This window comes from Clinocottus analis, unplaced genomic scaffold (genome assembly GCF_023055335.1).
Source record: "Clinocottus analis isolate CAN_PGR_092001 unplaced genomic scaffold, fCliAna1.0.p SCAF_16, whole genome shotgun sequence".
Lineage (NCBI taxonomy): Eukaryota > Metazoa > Chordata > Actinopteri > Perciformes > Cottidae > Clinocottus > Clinocottus analis.
The window spans coordinates 15887382-15902411 of record NW_027175887.1 but is presented as its reverse complement, the minus strand read 5'-3'; the positions used below and the strand labels follow the sequence as shown (position 1 = coordinate 15902411).

General features: G+C 45.3%; 1 protein-coding gene across 2 annotated transcripts in view; it reads left to right on the top strand.

Moving 5' to 3' along the window:
- The window catches only part of LOC137786892 (protein kinase C beta type-like), an 81556-nt gene extending 66738 nt beyond the window's left edge, over positions 1-14818 (top strand). The window contains exon 17 of one of the 2 annotated variants that reach the window (XM_068579028.1): positions 12890-14818. In XM_068579028.1, the coding sequence (XP_068435129.1) occupies positions 12890-13045 (156 nt within the window). In that variant the 3' untranslated portion in view covers positions 13046-14818. Of the gene's footprint in view, positions 1-2381; positions 4272-12889 lie in introns of those variants that run through there. The other variant, XM_068579027.1, reaches the window with a different exon arrangement.
- Positions 14819-15030: the final 212 nt, after the last annotated feature.

Below are 15030 nucleotides of genomic sequence, written 5' to 3'. Positions count from 1 at the left end.
GTGTGTGTCTTTGTGTGTGTGTGTGTGCTAGAGGTCACCATTTGGACCTGCTTTCACACTGGAGGTGCGTTTTCCTGCAGAGTCCTCTGATGTGACTACTAACATATGTTGTCTGATCTCTTCTTCTCTCTTCTCTCCGTCTGTATCGAACTCTCTCTCTCTCTCTCTCTCTCTCTCTCTCTCTCTCTCTCTCTCTCTCTCTCTCTCCGTTTGATCGCCTCTCTAACATCTTTCACCTGTCTGCGCTGTCGCTTCCCATCTCTCTCTTTCTCTCTTTCGTCCTGTCTTTCTTCTTCCTTCTGAGAACAAATAAAGGTTTTGGCGTGTGTGTGTGTGTGTGTGTGTGTGTGTGTGTGTGTGTGTGTGTGTGTGTGTGTTTGTGTGTGTGTTTACCCCGCATAAAAGTTTACAGTTCAGTTTAGCTTCTGAAGGTTGTCCTTTGATCTTTCCGGTGTGCCGTGTGTGTGTGTGTGTGTGTGTGTGTGTTGTTTGAAAGAGTATCTTTCCCTGCTCTGTGATGCTGTGTTGTCTCCAGACGGTTGTTTACGAGGGACGTCTGGCACCTTAAAAAAAACAAAAAAAACAATACCAACGCTTGAAGATGTTCCCCCGACTGCTCGCGGTCTGAGTCGCGCTCAGGCGGCCGATCCGATTGGTCGATCGGACGAGCTTTTAAAACGTGTGATTGATGGAAAACAGACGGATAAAGTCGTCCGAAGCCATCGCCGTGCATCTGTCTGTCCATCCAGCAGTCTGTCCTCCAACCCGCCGCTCCATCGCTCCATCCTTTCGCTCCATCCTTTCGCTCCATCCCTCCATCTGCTCGCCGTCCGCGGCCGCCACGCGTCCTTCCCATCTGTCTCCTCCGCACATTTTTATTTGTCCTTTCTCCGTGTTCACAGTTTCCTCCCGTTGGTTTGCACGCTCCGGGGTCTCGAGGTCTCAAACGGAAAAAAAAAAAAAACCCGTGCCGTCACACAGAAACCTCTCGGTGTGCTCGCTTTAATTTAAACAACGCCATCAACAAGGAAATCTCGCCATAACCACCCGGCTACGCGTGGCGACGTGATGCTTCTCAACTTTCTGCCACTTATTTCATTTCCCCACCTGGTTCCCCGCGCAGGTTAAAACAAACGCACAAGTAATTAGCCGCAAATACAATTTGACCCTGGTGTATTTCTCATTTCGCATTTTCCCCCCAAACCATAAACAATCTGGCTTAATTTCATTTTTATTTTTTTTAGCGAGCTACAGAGATTTAATGAGTTTGTAGTTCTCCTCTGGGTGATGTTGTCAGAAGACACAGGATCCTTGTTGTGTTAATTAAAGATGGAGGAGAGGAAGAGGAGCGCCTCTTCACCTCCCGTGAGGCGCACTGTCGGGAAAATATAGTTTTCAGTTAATAACTTATTTTACGCACTTAGACGGACGCACATCTCCTGGGGGTACAAACTCTTTTTGGGGTTTTCCCCGGACGAGGAAATGAACAATGACTTCTTCTTCTTTTTTTCTCCAAAATTGCTTCTTGAGAAAGTAAATTCTTCTCAATGTGAAGCGCACGACTGTGGCTCAGAGGGTCGGTGGTTCGAACCCCCGGCTCTGCTAGTCCACGTCGATGTGTCCTTGAGCAAGACACTTAACCCCGAAATTGTCGCTTTGGATAAAAGCGTCTAAAATGTAATGTAAAAATACTTCTATAGGAATAATATTAATAATTATGTCACTTTGAGTATGATTGGATAGTGATAATTGATTTTCCACTATTGCAAAAAATATACTCTCAATAATTTCATTATGACGGCATAATCGTTGTTTTCCTTATTTTTATTATCACACTTGGTGGTTGTCGGACTTCAGCAAAATATAATTAAGCCACAATTATCATCACATGTCTCTGAGCCTTTTCTTATTTGACTATTTATTTAAAAAATGACATTAAATCTGAGATTTACAACCTTAAAATCAAGTTGTTTTTGTCTATTAACTTCCCGCCACGAGGGGAGGAGACGCTCTTTGAGCTAAATGCTCGTTAGCGACATGTGACATCTGCAGTGTGGCGCACGACCTCGGGACCTTTGAGACCTCCGTGGCCTTTTTTTCTGTTTTTAAAATTGGAGTTGAAGATGTTTCAAATACTTGGAAAGAAGGCGCGTGGGCCTGAGGTTGAGCCGAGCTCACGCACAGCGCCGCCGCCGCCTTGTTTTTTGGATATTTGAAACCATGTTCAAGTGATGTCATCTCACACCCTGGTTCAACCCACCATTGCCCTTCTTTTGTTCCCTCCTCCCTCCCCTCCAATCCATCCCATTCCTCTCCATCCCCACTCCTCCCCCTCCCCTTCCTTGCACCCCATCCCTCCCCTCCCTCACCCTCCTCAACAGTGCGGACGGGACGCCGAGAACTTTGACCGTTTTTTCACACGCCACCCGCCGGTGCTGACGCCTCCCGATGAGGAAGTGATTCAGAACCTGGACCAGGACGAGTTCCAGGGCTTCTCCTTTATCAACCCGGAGTTCCCGGGAGCCGCCGCCGCCGCCACTGCCGCCGAGCAGGCTTGATTTCAGCTCATGCACGCACACCAACACGTACATGATCACCCCTCCCCCCACATAGTGTCAACCCTGGATCCCTCACACACACACACACACACACACACACGCTGATACCAACTTTAAATATTCTGGAAATGATTTGTAATCTCGCAGGAACCAAGAAGACGTGACTTACACGGACACACACACATTTTGTTGTTCACACTGCTGCAACCTGGGTGTGTTGGTTCTGAGGGTGTGTGTGTGTGTGTGTGTGTGTGCACGACACAACGGCCTGAGCGCATGTGGCTCGATGCATGTGCACGTGCAGCCCAGAAATGTATGATTTTCAGACTGAGACGTGGAGATATTTGGATTTGAGCAGCTGCTGCTTCTACGTTTGTTTTTCGGGAAACAAGAAGCTTAAAAGTGTGAATCTGCTGGTGTTGCTCGCAGTGTGAACAAAGTGTGTGTGTGTCGCTTATTTCTCGTCAGAAATAAAGATGAAAAAATTAAAAAGGGGGACCCCCGAGATCCAAACATAAACGTCATAAATCCAGTAGATTTACAACCCAAATCCAGATTAGTAGTCGAGTATTTCCCATGTAACATAGCGACAGGGTTTCATTCATTTTTCTTTTGGTGAAAATTGTGATTTAACTTTCTTTTCTTTTTTTTACTCATGCCTCGAGTTTGTTCGGCCTGTATTTCTGTTTTTTTGGGGGTTTTTTTATGAATGTGCCGTATAATAGTGTCTGTACGTTGATCCTTATCTTAGCTAGAACTGGAATGCTTCACATACTTGTGCATGAGTTTCTATATCAATGAAATAATAATAAAAAAAAAAGCCCGGGACTGTGACTCCCAGCAGCGTTTTTAGCATCTTATCTCCGCAACCCCTCTGCTGTCACGCTTCTCCAAAGATGAATTTGGTGTTTTGATTTCACGCCGTGGAAGATTTTATTCCACAAATATCAGATTTTTTTTTGTGGTGTCGTATTTCAGCACAGGGGATCCTGATGGTAAAAATGCTGTTGGGAAATGTAGTCTTTTTATACAGGCTGTAAGTGAGTTAAATAGATAATACTTATACTCTCAGTTTCTGTGATCTAGTATATAAGCAATGAAAAGAGACGAGTGGTTAGTTTCACACAAAAAAAGCATGAGTCAGATACCTGGGCATTTGTTTACAGCGTCTGCACGTGTGTGAGATATGCGTATGTGTGTGTGCGAATGAGCACTGGGTATGAAAACGCCACGTTTTGCATTTGTGTGTGTGTGTGTGTGTGTGTGTGTGTGTGTGTGTGTGTGTGTGGATGCCTGCCTTCCCAGCGCCTTGCATTGGCCTTGCGTTTGAGTGGTGAAGGTCTGCACCCCCGCCGCATGACGCAGTGTTGGTACGATCCGCTTTACCTCCTCACAGCGGCTCCGCAGGTGGCTGCAGGAGAGATGCCTGATATTTAAATTCAAAAAATACTAATATTACATTTCTGTATTTGAGTACGGAAGCCCATTTCTACCAGATGAGATTGATAGTAACTGTGCATTTTTTCCGTAATTTCTTTTCACCGGATGTAAAAAAATTTTAAAAAACAGCACCATAGTCATAGTTATGACTTTTTTATATCCTAATTTCCACTTTTGTATCTCAGAATATTTTTTCTTTTACTGGCGGAAATGGGATTTTTATGGAAGCCCATTTCTGCCACATAAAAAAAAAATTAAAAAAATAAATAAATTAGCCCCCCCCCCCCCCCCCCCCCCAAAAAAAAATTAGCACCCAAAAGAATTTTTTTGGTTTTGTTTTTCTGTCTCAAAAAAATAATTAGGACCACAAAAAAAATTATATATCGGTATTTTTTTTTTTTTTGCTCTTTTTTTTTTTTGTGGTGGAAATGGGCTTCCATAAGTTTTATATATGAGAGCGGTAATACAAGAGAAAAAAACTTGTGTTTCACATCTTGTGTTTGAAATCATTGACATTTGTACAGAAGAAAAAAGAAGAAAAAAAATGGCCACTGGCTGGATTTCACACGGCGGTCCAATATGTCATGCAGCTCCTGATGGAGAGCCTTTTGGCTGCGTGGGAAAGGATTTAAGGATCAGCTCGCTCTGATTGGTGTTCCTCAAGTAGCCACCTGCGTGCGCAGCAAGTCAGGACGCGGGTTAAAGCTCGGCCTCCTGAAGCAGGACAGCGTGTGTGTGTGTGTGTGTGTGTGTGTCTTGTTTTCCTTAGCTAGCAATAATCTTGTTGACAGGGAGGCCGAATTGGTTCTGAAGCGACGTTTCAGAGGGCTCAGGTTAGGTCTGTCATGCATTCACGTGCAAAATAATATAAAACAAACACGCAGCTGACGTTGTGTGGAAGTGGCTGAGGACATTTTTTTTTTAAAAAGCATGTCTGCTGCACGTTGAAAAATGTAATCTGCAATTAGAAAAAGATATTTTTGGGACAGATGATAACGGGGGGACGAGTAAAAAGCTCATCCAGGTCTCCTTTCAGCTGCCTCATCGCTGATCTAACCATGTTCACACACACACACCTCAGTGTGCACAACATCACACATGCACCTCACAAGGCTGTAACGCATGTTTGGTGCAGTGAGACCCGTCCTGTGAAGCAGTTTGACGTTTCGATCGGGCTCATCGACGAGACTGACCGTCACCGTTTCCCCCCCGACACCTGGATGCAGCCCGTCCTGCTGGTTATCTCCCGTCATGAGCCGTAAACCGCTGATGAGTTCAGCATGAAGGGCAGCTTGAGCGCTTTCATATTTCGTCTACAAAATTATGAGTCTGAAAAGAAAAATGCCGCTGTTTTGTTTTTTTTACGACTTAACGACACGCAGCTAAGTGCGTGTTCCTCGCCTGTGTCGTGCATCCATTGTCGGTATTTATTACAGTCGGTGTCTCCTGTATTATAACGGTTAGCTATCAATACTTATGCATACACATATAACCGTGTCAAATGTTGATATTTACACCATGTGGTCAGTATTGTAGAGGACGAGAGGAGAAGTCCTTCGAAGCGAAATGAACTCTGCATGAAAAAAAAAAGCTTTTGTTTTACCTTTTTATTATAAGATTTATACACAGTTTGCATATTAGGGTGATTCATGTTTTGTGTCTGCATTGCTTCACTGGTGGGATCCAAAGCTACTGTTGTGTGTGCTTTATGAGAAAATAACACATATACAACAACAAAAAAATGAAGGGGGGGGGGGGGATGCTTTCCATGTGCCAACGTTATTTGTTTGTTTGTTTTCCAGGAAAAAACAGGCATATAATAAAGGATTTAAAGATGTTTTAGGGAATTGTTGCTGTTTTTGTGTATCGGCTGTGATGTTCATTGAGTTTTAAGGTGATTTTTTTTGGGGGGGGGGGAAGCAGATGAGTGATGGAGCGAGGAACCAGAGGAAGGGACGACGAGGCAAAGTGAGGCTCTGCGAAGCGGGGCAGGTGGCTACGACAGGCTGTGCATATTTCATGGCTGCCACTTATCATAAGAGTCTTTCCCTGATGGAGGGGGGGGGGGGGGGCGTTGGTCTGATGACTTCAAGGAAATAACATGCAGAACACGGCCTACATGCACACAGCCCTGCTGAGCCACTCAGCCGCCTTTTTAAAGCCGCTCGCCAATCCGCTGTCGTCGAGCCGCGCACTTACATCTGATGGCGGATGCTGCATCTTTATGCCGCTGGCGGGCTGCGATGTCACGTTCACGAGCGTGGACGCAGACCACCGATGGCGAGACGGTGTCTTCAAGACACAAAGAGCAATGGAGCGAACCAAACGCGTGGAGGCCACCTTATATAAATATATGTTGCATTATGGGTTGTGGGTCAACGCCTGCCTTTTGCTCGTCAAGATGCAACACTTCTTTTAATAGAAACATCATATTCCAGGTCAAAACCTAAAACCCAAAGTGGTCACGTGGAGCATAGTTAGACATTCAGAAAAAATCTGCCAAGGTCACGTTCTTGTTCATGTGACTCTATGAAGCTAAAGTAGATGGTTTGCTTTAATCGGCATGAGTCAGCACCTCCGACTCGTTCTTATTATCGGTAAACGAGCACGAGTAAACACGTTGAGTTGTTTGTCAGGTTTTCAGATTACATGGAGACAGAAATTTGGGTCTGGAGCACTTCACTTTAATGTCGGTGTGACATTAAAGTGAAGTCTCGTTTTCATTTCCTCGAGCAGATAATTGTTCTGAGGTCGGCGTGCGCTCGTTAACGGATGTCCGGGATCCAGATGCAGGATTAAAACGATCAGATTAGGGATTAATAAGAGTCAGTTTCACCTCAACCTTCCCCCGGGTCAACGCTCTCAACTTCAACGTGTAGCAAACACGCTTTCCACGCCTTTCTTCAGCTTCCTGTTGCTGCGTCTTCGTTAACTGTACACCAGCATTGTGGTGCGGCTGTATTTTTTTTTTTTATGCAAATGTCTCACAACAGCAATACAGGAAGTCCTGTGTTACAGCAAGTTCCAGCACATAAGCTGCATAAAGTTTGTATTGGAGTGGATGTAATAGCCATGTACGCAGTAAGCCGCGGCAGCGCTGGAGTGTGTGTGATAATTAATTCCAAATGTTGCGGCCCCCAAATTAAAGCCAGTGGCTTCGGCACAAAAGCAGCCCGGCGCTTATCAGCCCAAAACAGGTCAGCGTTCGATACCGCCTTTCATTCACCCTCCTCTCCTCTTCACCTCCCCTCTCCCTCTGCGCCTCCCGCTCTCCTCCAGCATCCTCGGCTGACATAGGCTCGTCTCCCGCTAATCCTCTCGTTACTGAAAAGAGATGGAGAGAGAGAGAGAGGAGAGGAGGGAGGGAAGGGAGGCGTAAAAGACTAAATTAAAGACTCGGAGTCGTGTTTCTCTATTAAAACCGCTGCCTCTGGAACACAGCGGCTTGGAAAAAAACAATAGTGTTTTGCCCCGATGCGGCGGTGTATTCCAAGCGTTCTATCTATACATCTATACCAAGGGCCACTGATATTTATCTCACCCCCTCCTGTCCTTTGCTGCATCGCTTTCTCTCTCCGTATCTCCCGTCTCTCTGCCTCACAGCATTAACCGCAATTGAAGCGTGTTGAGATGGAACACATTATGAGCTGGCCTACATGGCTGGCAGCTGTGTGTGTGTGTGTGTGTGTGTGTGTGTGTGTGAGAGTTTATATGTGTATTTTTGGTAAATAACCACATGCACGGTCATCGGCGGCGTAGGCTACGCTGGATTTGCACGGTTTGGGGAGCACGAACACGTGCATGCACATCACTGCGTGTGTGTGTGTGTTTGTGTGTGTTTCTAGTTTCCAGTCGTGAGTTGATTGATGACATTTAGCTTGACGGTACGTATAGATCAGCGCTCGCCGCTCAGAGACACGCATGAGCGGGATTTCCTCGAATGTTCCTTCGGGATGTGAAAATGAAATCATAAGCGGGACCGCTGTGCTGTGTTCCAGCCACAGCGATGGATACCACCCAGCAGTGTTGTGTCGAGGGTGATTTTAACTGCTATTTGCTAAGCCCCGCCCCCTGAAACGGAGGTAAATTTACCACTCAAATGTTCTAGTTTTCTTCATGTGTCCATTCATGTGTTTTTACGTGCATATTGAAGTATTATATTCACTACAAACGTCTTTGATTGAGCGTTAAAGCCCCCCGCTGGCTCGTTTTTAGCTAATGCTAAAAGAGTTCTGGAAAGGTCTCCGCAGACATTAAACCAGCTGATGCTGCTTTTCGTCGCCTTTTTTGTATTATTGCAGCGCGCACATTATTATTAAAGTGCTCGTCTTCTTCGTCGGACGCCATGAAACACCAATACGAGCCGACGTGACGCTAACTCCTAAAGAGCTCGTCCCATGTTTCTCCGTGCTCCAGGTGGCTAAGACGACCACCGCTACTTCGTCTACACTTTGAAATTCGCTTAACAATTAAATAGAAACACACGTCTGATGGACCCTTTGATTTCAGACGCAGTTAAATAAAAAATAAAAGCAGGTTTCTCATTTTCAAGTCGCTAAAATACGACTTTTTGCTCACAGATTCCAACAGCTAGCTCGGGCGCTAACCGAGCAAATGTTGGCTCCATCGGTTAATTAAATAAAAGTCTCCAGCTGATGTTTTAAACATGAATGATGTAAAAGTGTATATATATGTCTTAGATGTGTTGTTGGTGGACACATTACATTGTGTGTAAATGACTGAAGCTAAAGCTGCAGATTCCTAGAAACAAATTAGCACAAATTAGCATCCTCGCCCGCTGATGAAACAGCGTTACTACATCAGCAGAGGAGAGCCAGTGGGTTATTTAATTGAATTAATCCCACACATCTTCATGTGGGTCTTATATAAATATAAATAACAGTCTTAATATACAGTGTCTGCCTTTTAACATTCGCCTTGTATAATATCTATAAACATTATACACTTGCTTCCATCTCTCAATTTAAGCTTTATTATGTTTACACTTAATGAAATATTCAAACCCATTCTGCATGTTTTTTTATGGCCACGTCGTTCCATCAAATTAAAACACTGCACTCTCCAAAATTACATTTTGGTATCGTTGGAAACGTTGAGATCTACAACCACAATTAAAAATAAATGTATTTTGAAGCTGAGTGTATGTGTGTGTGTGTGTGTGAGGTTGCAGGCCTGCTAACTGTGAGATTGACGAGGTTAAATCCCAAATAAATAAATAAAAGAAACTCCCGTCTGACCATTGGTAATGTGAACGACACCAGGCCTCTGTACCTGACACCGGGCCTCTCTTGAGACCGGGGCGTTGTGGTGGATGGCGTGCCCAGGAACGTGTGGTGGATCTGAGGCCAGCTGTGGCTGGTGTGTCCCTGTGGATGGAGGGAGCTCCTCTCAGGCGACGAAGGTAGGAGAAGCAACCCTGGTTTGTGGTTCCTGTCTCTCTCTCTCTCTGTCTCTCTCTCTCTCTCGTTGTTTCTGACCCCACCTTCCTCTGCCTTCGCTCTTGTTAAACAGCAGAAAGCTTGTATTGACTTTCTTACCTTCAGAAAAGCGTCGGACCGACATCATAATCAACATTAGCTCTCTCTCCCCCCCCTCTCTCTCTCTCTCTCTCTTCACCTCTTTCCGTCCCCTCCCTCGTCCTGTGAGTCGGACTGTGGCTTGGGCTGTGTGTGTTTGTCAAACGTTCATAGCCGTCGGAGGCTCAGTCTCTTGACTTTGTGGATGTATTTTATGCTCATGGATTTTCTGAGATGGCCCCTTGTGTGGTTTTCTCTGTGACCGCTATACTTGCTCAGTGATGTGAATATTTATGTGCCAAGCTTTTATTTCTCTCTCTCTCTCTCTCTCTCTCTCTCTCTCTCTCTGCTGCTTCATCCCACTTTACTGTTTTCACTGGATTTTGATGAAAAATGTACTGCTTCTATTTAATGACTCCATCATTTTGTCCCACATTACATGATGAATAATCTGTTTGCTCTCTTTCTGCAACGGCACGCCTTAGTTGTGTCACAGTCAGACGTCCTCATTCTTATCGTTGACGTTGAGTGTTTCCTGTTTCGTCTGTCCCGCCCTGATTAGTCTCACCTGTCCGTCATCGGCCCCGACATTCGCCGCACCTCCTGCTCACCTGTTTCCCCAAAGCAGTCGGTCGCAGTTCTTTAGCTCCATGTCTGTCCGTCTGTAATCCATTTATCAGACAGCTGAATTGCTCCCGCTGCCTCCTCCTCTTCCTCATCTGCATCTTCCTCCTGCTAACTGCGCTCCAAACAGCTGAGAAGATCTTTTTCCAGTAATAAAAAAGTTGAAACCCCCCCAAAAAAAGGGAACGGAAATTCAAAGGCGCTTCTCTGACACGCTGAACAGACGCGACCTCGACCTCAACAGGGAACAAAACGTAGGTTTTTATATAATAGAGCCTTAATCTGCTGGAGAGATCTACAAATATAGAGCACGTAAAGAAACATTAGTGCATTTAAAAGAGAGCAAACTTTATTACATTAAAAATGTATTTATTCTCTTTTTTTACCTGCTTTTGGTGCATCTTAACTGTATTCGATATGTATTCAGTGTAATAATTGGGAAATAATGTCCACAAAATTACCTTTTACTGGTCTCACACACAGACACGCACACACACACACACACCCTCTCTCTCTGAATTGATTGACAGGTATCGCAATCTCTACATGCCTTGGACATGAAGTATCTGGAGGCCCTTAACCAATCCTGCTCCACTGATTCTAGCAAAAACAACACACACATAATCTCTCTCACACACACACACACACACACACACACACACACACACACACACACACACACACACACACACAGTGAGCGCTTCCCCTCCCTCCCTGTGAGAACATCCTACAGGCCATACATGGCAAACAGTGATATGAGTCTGTGTGAGCGAATACCATCTTTCCTTTGCTGTTTGCTCTCATGCGCGGCGCCTCGCAGCGCGGCGCCTCGCAGCTAGCATGGCGGCTCCAACAGGAGCGAACGGGTAAACGAGTGCGAGGACGTCAGTGAATCAAATTGGCAGCCGTCTAACTTTCCCCTCCCCCGCTCGCTAACATGCGCTCCTCCATGTTTAACACCCAGCGCGCTCTTTTCCCCCTTTCCTCTGTCCGTCCACCAACTGAGCCGAGCTTTAACGATGCCCTGCCCTGGAGAAAACCCTCCAGTACACACACACACACACACACACACACACACACACACACACACACACTCCCCTCACCTCCATCACAAAGTCACAGCTGTGGTTGCCTGTACTCCGGTCTCTCTTTGTGGTCTTCATATATGTCACTTAGCATTTTTCTCTCATCCCTCCTATCTTAGCGTGGGCGCTCCTTCTGCACCTTCTTCTTCTTCTCCTCCTCCTCCTCCTCCTCACGCTCCCACTATATCCGTGAATATATTTAACGTCTTTGTATTTTACCCTTTGAACTATAGGCCGCTTCTGCATTGCGTCATTTTGTGCGATTGCTTTGCTTTGGCACTACAAAGTTAGAAAAAATATCCTTATATGTGATTTCAAGCCAATATGTTATATTATATACAGATATATATGTTATATTAGACCTCCAAGTCACACATGGCTGATGGACGTGTACTATAAAACCGTCAAATGTTCTTAAATATCATTAAAAATGAGAAGAACTAATTAAAATGCCTTTGAACCGGAAGGAGAAAGAACAGTTTATTCAAGGTACTCACCATCTGTTTCATATCCATCTAATCTATTTTTATTCTTCCTCTCATCGGTCATCATTCATACATGTTCTACTTGTAGCATGTTAACATTAACGAGCCATGACCACGTCATCACATCCACTTTCTGACCCGACTGCACGTGAAGGAGCATGAACAGGAGCAAAGACAGGACGAGAATAGTTTATTTTCTGTACAAACCCAGCAGCCAAACAGATAAAAAACACCACTGTCCTATTTTTCTCTGTTGAAACTCCATTTTTTTGTTTGTTGCTGAGCACATCCAGGCAACTGTGCCGACATCTTTTTCTTGTCAGGTGCGGTGTGTCTTCTGTAGTCTTGTACCTGTCGCTGTGGACAAGGAGCGGCTCATTGTTGAGCTGTAAGAAATATTCTGGCACTGTAGAGATAATGTTTAAAAACAAAAGAAAGAAGACATTGACTGGTGAGACGGAGCAGGAAAGTTTGGATATTTAGGTAAGAAATAAGGGAAAGTAACGTGCTACATATTGGTATTCATTTTAAAAGATCGGATCAACAGTAACAATTGTGTGCAATACAGATAAAAAAAGTAGTTGTGTGCATTGATTTAATTACTTTAAGGGTCCTTTTTTTGTATTTGTTTATCTTGTTTATTACAAATTTGCTGATATCATATTTGGGGGTCGTGGTGGATCACTGGATAGATGACGAGCAAGATATTTACAGTATCATGACAATAATATTTTTAAATGATCTAAGTAGCCCTCAAATAATGTCGACACTTCAAAAAGCCAGTTCTCTTATTAATTGAATGGTTTGACAGATTTTTGCGAAATTTCTTCACGAGAGTTGCGTGAGAACGTGGACACCGCTCTCGTCTCATGGACGATAAATATGAAGCTACAGCCGGCGGCTGGTTAGCTTAGCTTAGCATAAAGTCTGAAGAGCGAGGGGAACAACCTGCCAGCACCTCTGAGGGGGATTCAGGTACTTTCCGTCTGAGGCTCGCTGTTTCTTCTTGGTGACAACGTGCGCTTTTATGCCGACGATATCAGACTATATGTATCTAACAGTAATGCTTTTCCTTCTCCTTTCCAATCCATCCCATCTGTCCTCCTCCTTTCAACGTGTCCCTGCGTCATCCATGTCTCTCTCACAATCCCCACCTGCAGAAGAATCGCCGGGACACCTGCAACTTTGACAAGGAGTTCACCAAAATGCCGGTGGACCTGACGCCGACCGACAAGCTCGTCATCATGAACCTGGACCAGGACGACTTCCTGGGCTTCTCCTACACCAACCCCGAATACGTGGCTCCGGGGAATTAACGCACCGCTCGACCGCCCGCCACCGATGGACTGGTAGAGAGTTAGTTTTTAGAGCGGATAAGAAGGCAAACTCGCAGCGTAGGCGTCAACTTGTTTGTGTTTCCGCGTCCTGTGAATGTGTGCGTTCCCTGTCGGCCGCTCTGGGGTCCAATACTTCAGCACGAGAACGGTATCGCAACGCCAAACCTGCACAGTCGACTGGATACCAAAGATGTTTGTTTCTTTTTGAAGTATTGTATTAATAAGGCCCTAGATGTCAAAATGTGCTTTTTATATATGGAATATAATCTAGATTTATGGGGGAAATAAGTTCCAAATGACTCTAAATTGACCAGTTCGATACACAATCCCATTAAAATGACAGTTACACTCACAACACAATGTTGAAATCCTACAACCGACCTCACCCGGCTTCACCCGTCACCCACTCAAAGTCTTGTGGTGTGTTCTCTGGCGTGGCGCCACCAGATCAACGCCATCATCCTGGCATCTCAAACCAAACACCATGTACTGAGATTAACTAACCAGAGTGTGACACAACGTGTTGAACACACCTGGACGGACGTCGGTCTCTCCAGAGTGAGAGTGGCCGGTTAAAACACGTCGCTGCCGGTCATGAGTGACGTTTAAAGGAGCATCGTCTTGAACATGTGGGAGTTTGTTTTTTCCAATACGACACAATCATTATTCTCCTCCTTAATAATTAGTTTTTTTTCTCTCATGATATTATTGAGTGACAAAATTGGACAATGATTTGTTTCCGTCGTCAGCGCGTCGTGATGTTTTCCGTACATTTTAACGTCGTTACCTTCAACGCTTTGTCGTAACAAAAAAAAGTAAAACTGAGAAGCGAACAAACTGCATCTGACGGTGTCGTCTCCGAGTTTTTAAAACGCACCACGAGTAGCGATGTGTGTCTCACTTGAGTGTGTGTGTCTCACTTCAGTGTGTGTCTCACTTGAGTGTGTGTGTCTCACTTGAGTGTGTGTGTCTCACTTGAGTGTGTGTGTCTCACTTCAGTGTGTGTCTCACTTCAGTGTGTGTCTTGACCGTCTCAACCGGCCCGTGCACCGTCATGAGTCGCACTGTGCGAGTGCTGACACACACACACACACACACACACACACACACACTCCGGCTGAGCGCCTCACACTGGGCCGTCGCAGAAGAAGAGGCCTAATGAGTAAACTTCACAGCCTGTCAAATCTTTTCCGTCCTTCTCGTCCTCCCCCCTCAACATCCCCCGTGTTGTCTCTCCTGTTTGTTTGTTTATTTATTTATTTATTTATTGGCTCTCATCCCTTACTTTTCTGACCAGGCCTCACTGGGAGCCTCGTGTGACGCGGTGTCACCGGGTCGGCGATGCGGCAGGCACTAGTGGAGCGAACACACACCCAAACACACACACACACACACACACAGCGAATGAGAAGCTGCTTGGACGACCCCCGAGCGAGCGATTTCACAAACAGCAATAATAACAAGAGCAATGCTGCTTTTCTCAATTATTTATTTTTGCACTTTCTTCTCCTCGCCCATCTGCGTGTGTGTGCGTGTGTGTGTGTGTGTGTTGGTGCTGTTTGTTTGTGTGAATAAACGTGCGTGCATGTTCTCACAAATGTCCATATGCTAGAAGAGTGTGTGTGTGTGTGTGTGTGTGTGTGTGTGTGTGTGGTTTATAAGGCTTCGTTGGATAATGCCAATTATTTCAAATTCAGCTCAAATTCAACAAATCTGCCTTCCAGCTTCAAACCACATTACATTGGCGATAATGCCATCAACACACACACACACACACACACACACGTCTATACAGTCCCATCCATGACTGAGGGTATGAACGAGTAGGTGAAGCGTAGCGAGGCGGACAGTGACTGTGGGCTCCTGGAGGCACAAGACGTGTACTGTGGGTCCGTCACACAGGAACGTTCCCCTCCGTCCGTAATCAGCACAAACAGTCCCCTCGTGTGCGTTATATACAGTAT